Genomic DNA, 14,006 nt, shown 5'->3' with positions numbered 1-14,006 from the left:
AAATTGTACTGAAAATATTTCGTCACCTGTGTGTCCTTGGCCTTTGGCGATTTTTTCCAAGTCTTCATACCAAGAAAGAACTGATGTAAAGATTTCCTTAATAGAACAGATTTTATTTATCCCTTTTCTTCAAAATTCAAATGAAAAATAGATCAAATTCAAGACACGAAAAATCGAACAGATTTGCCCACTTTAAATGTCGCTTTTGCATTCTGAATCTAGAGATTTCATTTCATCCAAAACGTGCCCTCAATGAAATATATTTCCAAATTTTGCAAGTGGCCGCTGAGGTCCAATTATCCACAGCTTGATAGTTGCTGAAAAAAAGTACCCAAAAACTTCTAACATTTATTATGCCAGAACTCAAAGCAGCAAAAAAAACTAAGCGAACTTAATTCAACAGAGCAACAGAATTCAAAGTCGTTTAAGGTACCTGCATTGGTTTTGGACGAAAACCATTTCAGGACAATTCAGAAATGAATTTAGAAATTCGAAAACTCGCAATGGAGTAGAAAAAGAAAAATTGAAGTATCTAGAAAAGCGGAAGACTTTTGTGATGAATTTTCTAGATTACATGATACGGTTGGAGTAAATGATTTGAATGATTGGCACACATGCTGCAACACAGAAATATCAAAGTTTGGAAGTATTCGCTGTATATCAGTCATACAAACTTCAATACTATTTGAAAAGGAACACTTAAAAACTTGCCGAACCAAGTTCCATTACATATTACCATAATCAAAGATAAGGGGTGATCCGTCGCATCAAGAGACTCGGTAGAGTCTCGGGACAAGTACATTGACAGCCCTGTCGTCTGCTGGCCCGAGGCTCTCGCCGAGTATACTTTCTCTGAATAAAACGATTCGCCGTGGTGGGGGTAAAATTGGCAAGTGATTTTTTTGAATTACCGAAGTTATGAGTCATCTGAGGCTTTGAAAATTGAACTTTCAGCTAATTAAGAAATTCTCTTTCGATTGCGCCCAAAATCAACACGATCGGTGGCGTAATGGCTGAGAAAAAACTTTGCACGGGCTCAAGATTATGCAAAAGTTACTGACACATCACGAGTTCGACGTATACGTATACGCGTTTTGACGTAGTTAGTGGTAGTAGAGTTGTTGCCTCTACGCATTCTGATTGGCTCAACGATGTCGGCTCCTCCAGCTGCTAGGCCGACCGCGGGTGAGGCTCAAGTGTTAGAAGGCCTAAAATAGCGAACAGGCACTCTGTATATCTATATATGCGTTATACAGAATGCCTGTTCACCATTTTAGGCCTTCTAACTTTTGAGTCGTACCCCGACCGCGCTCAGATGGATATTATATTATATATATATATATAAACCACGCGTCAGTTTTCGATCATCGTATAAAAAAACGGAGTTTTGACATTATGAAATGCGTGTGGGATAAATAAAAAAAACTTTCGTCATCTAACGAAGTGCATAGTACTAAAACCTGTGGAATGCTAAACTAAACCGGTATAAAAGCAGTCGCGTAAATGTAGTCTGTGGTCTGTGTGTGAAAAAGAATAAAATAAAAAAATACGCGGTGCATGTCGACGAAACTTTTTAAGATTTCATTAATTCGTTTGACTGAAAATAAGTTTATCATATATCATTTGTAAATAGGTTATATGATATCAATACATCGATACGCACATCCGAAACCACCCGAGACTTGTTTTCGTACTGAACGTCATTTTGACAGGTGAGGTTATGATCCCCAAAGTGCTGTTGTGTGCGGACTCTAATTAATAAATGAAAATGGTTAGTGAAAATTGGTTAATGTATATTTTGTTAAAACTTGTGGTATACTAAACCGGTATAAAAGCGGCCGCGTAAATGTAGACTGTGATCTGTGTGTGCAAATAAAACATATAAAAAAATGCGCGATTCATATATGTCAACGAAACTTTTCAAGATTTCATTATTTCGTTCGATTGGAAATAAGTGTCAACTGAGATAATCTTTCAATTAAACCAGAGTTCGCGGAATATTGTCCAGTGTAAATATATCATCAGTTGCGTGATTACATATCATGTCTAATAATGTAGGTCATATATACGAGTTTCCTTTGATAGCTGTGTGGTAACGAACCGGCCGGGGTTTGACGTTACGAAGTGTGGGACAAATGTAGCAAACGTTCGCATAGTTAGTGAATAATATAAATAAGGCAAATCAGTTTATCAAAAATAGGTCTGGAAGTTGTAAGAAAAAATGTTCGTCAACCTATAACGTCAAATTTTCTTTTTGCGATCTGAAATATTATGGTTGATAATTAATAAAACAAGAACACACGGAACTGTTAGTATATATAATGTAAGAAACTCCAATCGAATAAATGTTTTCTAATTTATTTCTTGTGTCATCGGTATTTTTGAATATTCCCACATTTTGCTTCCTATTGAGTTTGGCTCTGCTCTTTCCGATCCTTGTTTTGACTCCATCGGTTTGCAGCGGATCGATACATAGTATTAATTGGTTGCCTAATATGTGTCCTATAATTTTCTACTATTTCTTCATGCTGATTCAAGTGGTTTCCGACTATGATCATCAATCGCACATTTTGTATATCAGATTCTTAAAACAGTTTCTGGTGTTGATATAAGTGTTGTTATACTTTTTCCACCTGGTCTGTCGAGTAATAAATTTTGAAACTTCTTCCAAAAAGTCTTTGGATGCTTATTTTGCTGATGATATGAAAAGTCGTATCTTGGGAATGCTGTATGCAAACACAAATTTTGATAACAAAACTTATGGAATGACATGTATGTTGAGTATTTCCACTTTTCAAACTACAAATATGGAATTATTATAAAAAAAATTCATTCGAATAAGTCTACTGTTGCTCAGTTTTGGATGCGATCAAATATAATGCCTACCAACATCCCCAGAAACTTACAGAATTGCTGAATGCAATGTGCGCTATGTCATTTTAATGTAACATCATGACTTTTGACAACTTTTCATTATAATGCTGTAAATTCGGATCATTGAAATACTGCAAAAATCTGCAAACTATACAATTTAAATACTGTGCCATTCATTTTACATTTTGACTCTAACTCTAACATATATATGAAGTAAAAAATTGATTATAAAAGTCTTCAGTTGCTCATTTATGGATAGATTTGAAATTGCTGTCTTCGAAGCTCATTGCGCTTTGCGCATTGCGAATACATTGACTCTGAAATTTCTGTGGATAAATATATATGCGACGGATCACCCCTTATCTTTGATTATGGTAATATGTAATGGAACTTGGTTCGGCAAGGTTTTAAGTGTTCCTTTTCAAATAGTATTGAAGTTTGTATGACTGATATACAGCGAATACTTCCAAACTTTGATATTTCTGTGTTGCAGCATGTGTGCCAATCATTCAAATCATTTCCTCCAACCGTATCATGTAATCTAGAAAATTTATCACAAAAGTCTTCCGCTTTTCTAAATACTTCAATTTTCCTTTTTCTACTCCATTGGGAGTTTTCGAATTTCTAAATTCATTTCTGAATTGTCCTGAAATGGTTTTCCTCCAAAACCAATGCAGGTACCTTAAACGTCTTTGAATTCTGTTGCTCTGTTGAATTAAGTTCGCTTAGTTTTTTTTGCTGCTTTGAGTTCTGGCATAATAAATGTTAGAAGTTTTCGGGTACTTTTTTTCAGCAACTATCAAACTGTGGATAATTGGATCTCAGCGGCCACTTGCAAACTTTGGAAATATATTTCATTGGGGGCACATTTTGGATGAAATGAAATCTCTAGATTCAGAATGCAAAAGCGACATTCAAAGAGGGCAAATCTGTTGGATTTTTTGTGTCTTGAATTTGATCTATCTTTCATTTGAATTTTGAAGAAAAGGCATAAATGAAATCTGTTCTATTAAGGAAATCTTTACGTCAGTTGTTTCTTGGTATGAAGACTTGGAAAAAATCGCCAAAGGCCAAGGACAGACCGGTGACGAAATATTTCCAGTACAATTTTTACGAAAAATAGATCTTATTTCGTGGAAACCAACGTTATAAGCCGAAAATCATATTACGGCCCACAACACGCATTTCTTCATGCTCTTGGGTTCCCAATAGACAAAACATATTAGAAGACAAGGAGAAAAATCACCAAAGTCCAAGACCAAACCAGTGCCGAAATATTTTCAGTCCAATTTTGAAGAAAAATTGGTCTTTTACGTGGAAACTAACATTATAAACCGAAATTCATTTCCCGGGCCTATCATCCCGGATTCCTCCATGCTGTTGAGTTCCTAATAGGCATAACATATTAGAGTATAAGGAAAAAAATCGCCAAAGTTCAAGGGCAGTCTTGTGACGAAATATTTTCACTACAATTTTTACGAAAAATTAGTCTTTTATGGTGGAAACCAACTTTATAAGCCGAACATCATACCGAGGGAAAATAAGATTGGGAAAAGTACATTTATGGTCCCTTACTTGCTGATAATTTCATGAAAAAGATTATCCCATAAAAATTGTTCGTATGAGAATGAAATCTATAAAAATATACTAAGCAAATAATTCATAGAAATTTATACTAAAATCCTATAACCGTCATAACATAAATGAGGAACTTTTGAGAAAAAAGGCGTGATATCAAACCATAAACTTCCCCTAGGGAAAAAAAGGTTGGGACAAGTACATTGATGGTCTCTTGTTTCTGGATGACATAGAAAAAAGACTCAGAACCAGGAAAAAAATTCTATAGAAATAATAAACGAAAAATTGAAAAGTTCAAAAAAATTCAACAAAAATAAAAAATAATCGAAAAAAATTCTGTAAAGAAAAATAAAAAATTTTCAAAAAAATTCATAAATATTGGACAAATTGAAAAATGTACTATCCAAGTTACATGCAGTATAAAAATGTATGATATCAATTGGAGGCCAAGTTTTTATTGATAATTTGGAATATTTATCGAACAAATCGGAAACTTTAATTGAAATTCATGATAATTATTTTCAAGAAAAAAGTTAATGAAAAAAAGTCATAACGGAAGTTACGTGCAGTTCTAAAATGTATTATATCAATTCGAGGTCAAGTATTTATCAGTTATTCGAAATATAATCTCCGGCGACCAATGAGCGTTGAGAATCCTTGTCGGACTCACAACGTTTTATCAAAATTACTAAAAAAATAATGAAAATAAAATCATTAAAAATTCACATGAAAGTCATTCGTTACTTCAACAAGGTACACACTTTAAAGAATCGATTCCCCTCCGACTTTCACGATCTCCTGGTATTATTCACAACATTCAACTTCGATTGGATCGGTACAAATTATGTTCAAATACGTCTTAAACGTACTTGTCCGGCCCATCACTTTTTATTCAAATTGCTCATTCGAAAACAAATTAGGGCTGTTCTATAATGACAAATATAATAAAATGGATAGAAATAAAAATAATATCTCCAAGTAATTTGAACTTGATTGTTCGCAAGTTCGTATAGCAATATCCACTTCTGATTTTCTTCAGTGAACACATACCATTCGGTAAGAACCAATGAAAATGAGAAATAATCAGGCACATTACTAGAAATTTTCGAACCTACTCAGCCAACAATCAAGTTCAAATTACTTGGAGATATTATTTTTATTTCTATCCATTTTATTATATTTGTCATTATAGAACAGCCCTAATTTGTTTTCGAATGAGCAATTTGAATAAAAAGTGATGGGCCGGACAAGTACGTTTAAGACGTATTTGAACATAATTTGTACCGATCCAATCGAAGTTGAATGTTGTGAATAATACCAGGAGATCGTGAAAGTCGGAGGGGAATCGATTCTTTAAAGTGTGTACCTTGTTGAAGTAACGAATGACTTTCATGTGAATTTTTAATGATTTTATTTTCATTATTTTTTTAGTAATTTTGATAAAACGTTGTGAGTCCGACAAGGATTCTCAACGCTCATTGGTCGCCGGAGATTATATTTCGAATAACTGATAAATACTTGACCTCGAATTGATATAATACATTTTAGAACTGCACGTAACTTCCGTTATGACTTTTTTTCATTAACTTTTTTCTTGAAAATAATTATCATGAATTTCAATTAAAGTTTCCGATTTGTTCGATAAATATTCCAAATTATCAATAAAAACTTGGCCTCCAATTGATATCATACATTTTTATACTGCATGTAACTTGGATAGTACATTTTTCAATTTGTCCAATATTTATGAATTTTTTTGAAAATTTTTTATTTTTCTTTACAGAATTTTTTTCGATTATTTTTTATTTTTGTTGAATTTTTTTGAACTTTTCAATTTTTCGTTTATTATTTCTATAGAATTTTTTTCCTGGTTCTGAGTCTTTTTTCTATGTCATCCAGAAACAAGAGACCATCAATGTACTTGTCCCAACCTTTTTTTCCCTAGGTATATATTTATCCACAGAAATTTCAGAGTTCGCAGGTATCTGCTGCGGTTCAATGTATCTGCGCAATGAGCTTCGAAGACAGCAATTTCAAATCTATCCATAAATGAGCAACTGAAGACTTTTATAATCAATTTTTTACTTCATATAGATGTTACAGTTAGAGCCAAAATGTAAAATGAATGGCACAGTATTTAAATTGTATAGTTTGCATATTTTTGCAGTATTTTAATGATCCGAATCTACAGCATTATAATGAAAAGTTGTCAAAAGTCATGATGTTACATTAAAATGACATAGCGCACATTGCATTCAGCAATTCTGTAAGTTTCTGGGGATGTTGGTAGGCATCATATTTGATCGCATCCAAAACTGAGCAACAGTAGACTTATCGGAATGAATTTATTTTATAATAATTCCATATTTGTAGTTTGCAAAGTGGAAATATTCAACATACATGTCATTCCATAAGTTTTGTTATCAAAATTTGTGTTTGCATACCGCATTCCTAAGATACGACTTTTCATATCATTAGCAAAAAAAGCATCCAAAGGCTTTCTGGAAAAGTTTCCAAATTTATCACTCGACAGACCTAATGGGAAAAGAATAACTACACACTATACCAAGACCAGATTTTTTTTTGAAAATCTGATTTACAAAATGTGCAATTCACGATCATGGTTAGAAACCTCTCGAATCATATTACCACAATCATCATGAAGGAGTAGAAAATCATAGAACACATATTAGGGAACGGATTAATAATATGAATCGATCCGCTGTAAACTGAGCGGGTGAAAAAAAGGATCAGAGAGAGCAGAGCCAAACTGAATATCAAGCAAAATATGGGGATGTTTAAAAATAATGACGACACAAGAAATAAATTAGAAAACATTTATTCAATTAAAGTTTCTAATATCATTCTAACAGTTGCGTGTATTTTTGTTCTATTTATTCGTATATATAACCTATGTACATATGATATATAACCACGCCACTGACAATATATTCGCACTGGACAATATTTCTCGTACTCTGGTTTAATTGAAGGATTATTTCAGTTCACACTTATTTCCAATCGAACGAAATAATGAAATCTTGAAAAGTTTCGTTGACATATATGCATCGCGCATTTCTTATATTCTTTTTCACACTCATATCACAGACTACATTTACGCGGCCGCTTTGATACCGATTTAATATATCACAAATAACAAAATAAATAGTAATATGCACTTCTTTAGATGACGAAAATTATTTTTTTATTGATCCCGCACGCACTTCGTAATGTCGAAACTCTGTTCATATGATCAAAAACTGACACATGGTTTGTACATAAATATATGTATATCGGTCGAATTTATGACTGCTGTTACCAGCTGTGCTGCGCCGTGTGCTACGTTCTGAAGTTGACGTCAGATTTCCAATCATCAACAATTAATTTCAACAACCAATCACAACGTCTAAAAATGGATGTCGTCAGATCCAACGAATCAGAAACTCGAGAGCATCAAAGTGCCTTTGATGGTGTTTATAAATACAGACGCATAAATTCTTCAATGTGTTGGTAACTTTTGCATAATCTTGAGCCCGTGCAAAGTTTTTTCTCAGCAATTACAACACCGATCATGCTGATTTAGGGCGTAATCGAAAGAGAATTACTCAATTGGCTTAAACTTCAATTTTGAAGTTGCTAAATGACTCCTGAGCTTGGTAATTCATTAAAATCACATGCCAATTTTACCCCCACCACGGCGAATCGTTTTATTCAGAGAAAGTATAGTCTCGGCGAGAGTCTCGGGCCAGCAGACGACAGGGCTGTCAATGTACTTGTCCCGAGACTCTACCGAGTCTCTTGATATATTGATGTAATGCATGCTGTCTGGTGATTTATAAATTTTCGCCCGTTTGAAAATATAAGCGCAGGGAAATCGGTACCGCTTAAAAAAGGCATCGAATATGACGTCCGTCCAGTTATTAGGAGCCAGAATTTCATATTCTCTTCGTCGTTCCATGCCATACTCTACGTACCCTTTTGGCTTTATATTCTCCCACGTTTTAGCATCTATGCTTAAAGGGAACCAATCGCGCAGAGTTTTGAATTCAGCATTATCGATTATATCAAAATCAGGATCGGCCAGCATTGATTGCTCGAAGGAATCGTCGCTGAGGATAGAAGAGTTTTGATCGACTTTTATCGGTATTTCGATACCTTTATTTTGACGTGCGATCGATAAAATTTGACGCCTATCCTCGCGTACGGCGGTGTACACATCGTGGGCATTCCACTTACACCCGAGGTCTTTGCTCATTTCAATCCACACTTCCGATGTATATCTCGGTAACGTTTCCGTTTTGAAGTGCTCCATGTATTTTTCGACCGTTCTGATCGCATCTTCTTTAGCGACGAGTGGTTTGCGCGGCATTTTTTCGGACTGCAAATATAAAAATAGGAAAATTAGTCAAAGTATTGGGAGTTTTTTTTTTCTAAAACGCGTATATCCGGAAATGCTTAGGCTTAATTTTATGACTATGTTGCATAATAATTATTTCCTGAAAAAAAATATCACGAAAAATAATGAAAATCGTTATAATTTTATTAATTCTATGAACTATTTCAGTTCATCAAAAAAAATATATATATATTTCTGACACTCTTAATATGATTGGTTTTTCCCATAATTATTCCTGATCAATGGATCTTGATCTGCTGTAATCAACGATTTCATAAATGATAATAGTATTTCTTCATTATTTTAACCATCAAATAATTCGAATAATCATAATAAATATATTGGATAGAATCAAAGCAGAAAAACTGAGATTCGGAGTTGTTGAAAATTTGAAAGATGCAGATGAATTTTTTAAATCAATCGATAACAAGGACAAATCTGTTACTGTCATTCACATTTACGAATACAATATTTCTGGATGCGAAGCTATGAATGGATTTCTTATCACACTTGTCAAGGAATATCCTCAGGTGAAATTTTGCAAGATACATGGTAAATTGAAAAATCCTTCCAATCTGAATCACTATTTATAATAGTACAGACTTTCTGCTCTCCTTTTTCAGTTTTCTGGAGTGTACAAAAAAAACTTCTTTTTTTATTGAGATTTTCAATAGTAATTCTTCAAAAATTTGTTCCCCTCCTTTCATAATAACATAAAATTTGTGGACTGAAAATTAATTGAACACTAATGCTCTATTTTTATTCCAGGTTCTGTGGCTGGTCTCAGGAATTATTTCAAAAAAGGGGATGTACATGCCCTCTTAGTTTACAAGAATTGTTAGTTCATAGGAAATTTTGTACGGGTTACAGATAGTCTCGGAACGGACTTTTACGCTTCCGACGTCGAATCTTTTCTTCTAGAACGCGGCATGATTTTCGATAGGAATTGTGTACCATCGATAACCAAAAATTCCAACGAAAAGGACAGTGACTAAGACAGAGACCAATTTTTCTAAACGATCTCATCAAATAGACCGGAACGAAATGAATCGTTGATAAAATGTGAAAAACTTGAAATAATAACAATAATATCTGAAAGTCATCAATGAATTGTTGCAAATTTACATCACTAAACTGTTTTCCTTTTTCAACAATTCTCTTTCATCAAATACTGTATTTAATTCGTGTTAATATTTTTTATTAATTCTATGAATTATTTCAGTTCATAAAAAAATATATATATATATTTCTGACACTCATAATATGATTGGTTTATCCCATAATTATTCCTGATCAATGGATCTTGATCTGCTGTAATCAACGATTTCATGAACGACAATACTATTTCTTCATTTATTTAACCCTCAAATAGTTCGAATAATTATAATAAATGTATTGGATAGGACAATATAAGAATATTGATGGATACTCGCAAATATTAGTATGTAAAACTGTATTTTCTTAGTAAGGCGTATGTATTTCGTTCATGTGAAAAAATAGACAATAATAAGAAAAACATTCTTTTATAATTTTAAAGAAATAGAGACTAAACGAATAAGATTTTATAAATGCTCAACTGGATGTATGGAAAATTGACGAACTATTAATTATAAAAAAATAAATAGTGGAAGATCCATGTTTTCAAAGGTATTTCAACTGTTCCTTTTTTTAATGACCTTACAAATCTCTGTATACTTTTTCAGAAGTCAATGTCATATTCGTTGCTGGAAATAAATAGGAAATTTAACGATTTTTCTTCATGATTTGTCTGAAAATAGGATGATTTATCTGACGACTTACTTGTTTAGCGGAATAAATGTACACTCTTGTTCTCTCCCAAAAACGATGGCATGGTCACGGAAGTTCACCGACTTCGGATCAGCACAAAACTGGAATAATCACTCGAACTAATTTCCCCCTCGATTAGATTAGTGTCAATTAATCACGATATATGAAATAGTCCTAAATATCTCGGTTCACAATATTAGTAACAACGATGTCAAATATCGACTTGTCGGGACAAAACTCAAAAAAACACTGCTGTACCGCCAATATTCTGTATGAAAAATCAAGTGACGCGATTCGTTACGAAAGTAAGTCTTCAGCCAATCGCGTTGTAATGCGGTGCGACGACGCAGTGAGTAGCTAGTGCCTCTCCAATGGGCGTCGTTAATTTCGGAGTGAACCTACAGTATTCCAAGAATCATGGGTCCTCTTATGTTACTTATCGCACCGTGGAAAAATCTTAGTATTCGGAGAATTTCCCATCGATTCCTCGTTTTCGCGTCGGTTAAGAACAACTTTTTAATGCAAGTTGTATTATTACAATCGTTAATTAATGTGATGTAATGTAATTTGAATATTTTATATGTGTCTGTGTGTTTATGAAAATTTTATCAATTTTATATCAAATATGAGAAAATGAAAAGACAAAAAATCAAGTGACTCTTATGTAGCTGTGAAAAGTGATAGATATTTATTTACATATTTTGAACATTAAATGATCAAAACTTTCCAACAAGCTGTTTTTTTTTTTAAGTTTGTTTGTTTGCATTTTCAAAAAGCCTGATGTCCCTCCAATATAACAATACATACATAATTAATATATTTTCCAGATTGGTATGCAAATCTATTTTAGGCTGTGGAAAAGTGGTTTACGAGCTGCAAGATTTTTAGCATTTCATGCTAATACAACGCATTATCGGGGGAGTCAATTATAAAGGAGTACAAGAAATAATGAAAGTAAGAAAATGTTTGGATAATCCAACTATATTTCTTCACGAAAAGAATAAAGGGGAGGTTTGTTTTAAAGCTATATAACGGATCTCTTTTATTCCTCTCAGCGTTGTTCTGACTCGGACACTTGTGGCCAAATTGAACGCTTCGGTGCAGGTGTAATTAAAAGCATTGGAGCATGGGTTTGAAAATATTTTTTATCAAAACGCGTGCCTCTTTCTCAGCTACTTTGCATTGACAGAAATTTATAAAGCCTATCCTAAGAGTAAAAATTGGCCGCATTTGGGTAGTTGAAATATATTTAATCAAGTTTATAACCATTTGTATACATGTAAATAGAAAAACGATGATATTGTAGAAAATTCTCAAGAACTGGAACTAAATACCAATAACTTTTTAGAAACTGGCGAGATTATTGTCCAGCTTCGTGGAGAGTTTTCGTCCCATAGCTTAGATGATATCAATTCAAAATATTGGCAAATAATGCTCTCTGCGAAATATATTGTAATGCCATGATTTTCAGGACTGACAACTATATACAAGTAGAATCTGAAAAACATGCAGAGAAAGAGCACAAGAAGCTGGAATGAATGAAAAAATTAAGTATCACATGTCAAAGTACGCTAGACGAGGAAAAGGAAAATTGGAATACACTGATCCTAAGCTTGCAGAGCTATTAGTTGATGAATTTGTACTCGAATATTAGAAGCAAAGAATCAAAGTAGAAAAACTGAGATTCGGAGTTGTTGAAAATTTGAAAGATGCAGATGAATTTTTTAAATCAATCGATAACAAGGATAAATCTGTTCCTGTCATTCACATTTACGAAGACAATATTTCTGGATGCGAAGCCATGAATGGATTTCTTATCACACTTGTCAAGGAATATCCTCCGGTGAAATTTTGCAAGATACATGGTAAATTGAAAAATCTTTCCAATCTGAATTACTATTTAGAATTGTACAAAGACTTTCTGCTCTCCTTTCTCAGTTTTCTGGAGTGTACAAAAAAACTTCTTTTTTTATTGAGATTTTGCAATAGTAATTCTTCAAGAATTTGTTCCCCTCCTTTCATAATAACATAAAATTTGTGGACTGAAAATTAATTGAACATTAATGCTCTATTTTTATTCCAGGTTCTGTGGCTGGTCTCAGGAAATATTTCAAAAAAGGGGATGTACCTGCGCTCTCAGTTTATAAGAATGTTTAGGTCATAGGAAATTTTGTACGGGTTACTCTATTACTTGTACGGGTTGTAGTCTTGGAACGGACTCTTACGCTTCCGACGTCGAATCTTTTCTTCTAGAACACAGCATGATTTTCAATAGGAAGTGTGTACCATCGATAACCAAAAATTCCAACGAAAAGGACAGTGATTACGACAGAGACCAATTTTTCTAAACGCTTTCATCAAATAGACCGGAACGAAATGAATCGTTGATAAAATGTGAAAAACTTGAAATAACAATATCTGAAAGTCATCAATGAATTGTTGCAAATTTACATCACCAAACTGTTTTCTTTTTTCAACAATTCTCTTTCATCAACTACTGTATTTAATTCGTGTTAATATTTTTTATTGATTTCTTCCAATTTCATTTTCGTTTCATCTTCTATGAATTATTTCAGTTCATAAAAAAAAATATATATATATTTCTGACACTCTTAATACCATTGGTTTTTCCCATAATTATTCCTGATCAATGGATCTTGATCTGCTGTAATCAACGATTTCATGAACGACAATACTATTTCTTCATTCATTTAACCATCAAATAGTTCGAAAAATCATAATAAATATATTGGATAGGACAATATAAGAATATCGATGGATACTCGCAAATATTCGTATGTAAAACTGTATTTTCTTAGTAAGACGTATGTGTTTCGTTCATGTGAAAAAATAGGCAATAATAAGAAAAACATTCTTTTACAATTTTAAAGAAATAGAGACTAAACGAATAAGATTTTATAAATGCTGAACTGGGTGTATGGAAAATTGACGAACTATTAATTATAAAAAAATAAATAGTAGAAGATCCATGTTCTTAAAGGTATTTCAACTGTTCCTTTTTTTAATGACCTTACAAATCTCTGTATATTTTTTCAGAAGTTTGTGTCATATTCGTTGCTGGAAATAAATAGGAAATTTAACGATTTTTTTTTCTGAATATCTTGAAGCTCGAAAATGCGGGAATCGAGATTTTCGCAGAGAATAGTAAAAGCCTCGATCGTTTTGGGTGTTTCGTTGAACAAGCGCGTGTGGCAACTTTTCCACGAAATTTTTGCCTTAGCCTCAGCAATCTGAGCCTGGAGCAAAAGATTTTCCGCATATTTTATGTTCAATTCTCGTGTTTCAATGTATTTCAAACGACGCCATTGACACAGAAGATCTGCACAAGTTAAAAGGTCATGCACGGTAA

The 14,006-nt window shown here is 33.2% G+C and overlaps 1 protein-coding gene and 1 pseudogene across 1 annotated transcript; both read left to right on the top strand.

Moving 5' to 3' along the window:
• Positions 1 to 9,090: 9,090 nt before the first annotated feature.
• LOC122412689 (phosducin-like) lies at positions 9,091 to 9,843 on the top strand. Its single transcript, XM_043422426.1, has 3 exons — positions 9,091 to 9,107; positions 9,198 to 9,400; positions 9,719 to 9,843. Exons 1-3 carry the CDS (start codon positions 9,091 to 9,093, stop codon positions 9,841 to 9,843), a joined length of 345 nt encoding a protein of 114 aa, XP_043278361.1.
• Positions 9,844 to 12,096: 2,253 nt separating this feature from the next.
• On the top strand, positions 12,097 to 12,984 carry LOC122412688 (phosducin-like protein; annotated as a pseudogene).
• The last annotated feature ends 1,022 nt before the right edge of the window (positions 12,985 to 14,006 follow it).

Source organism: Venturia canescens, chromosome 6 (genome assembly GCF_019457755.1).
Source record: "Venturia canescens isolate UGA chromosome 6, ASM1945775v1, whole genome shotgun sequence".
NCBI lineage: Eukaryota > Metazoa > Arthropoda > Insecta > Hymenoptera > Ichneumonidae > Venturia > Venturia canescens.
The sequence above is the reverse complement of the archived record's forward strand: the minus strand, read 5'-3'. Positions and strand labels throughout refer to the sequence as shown.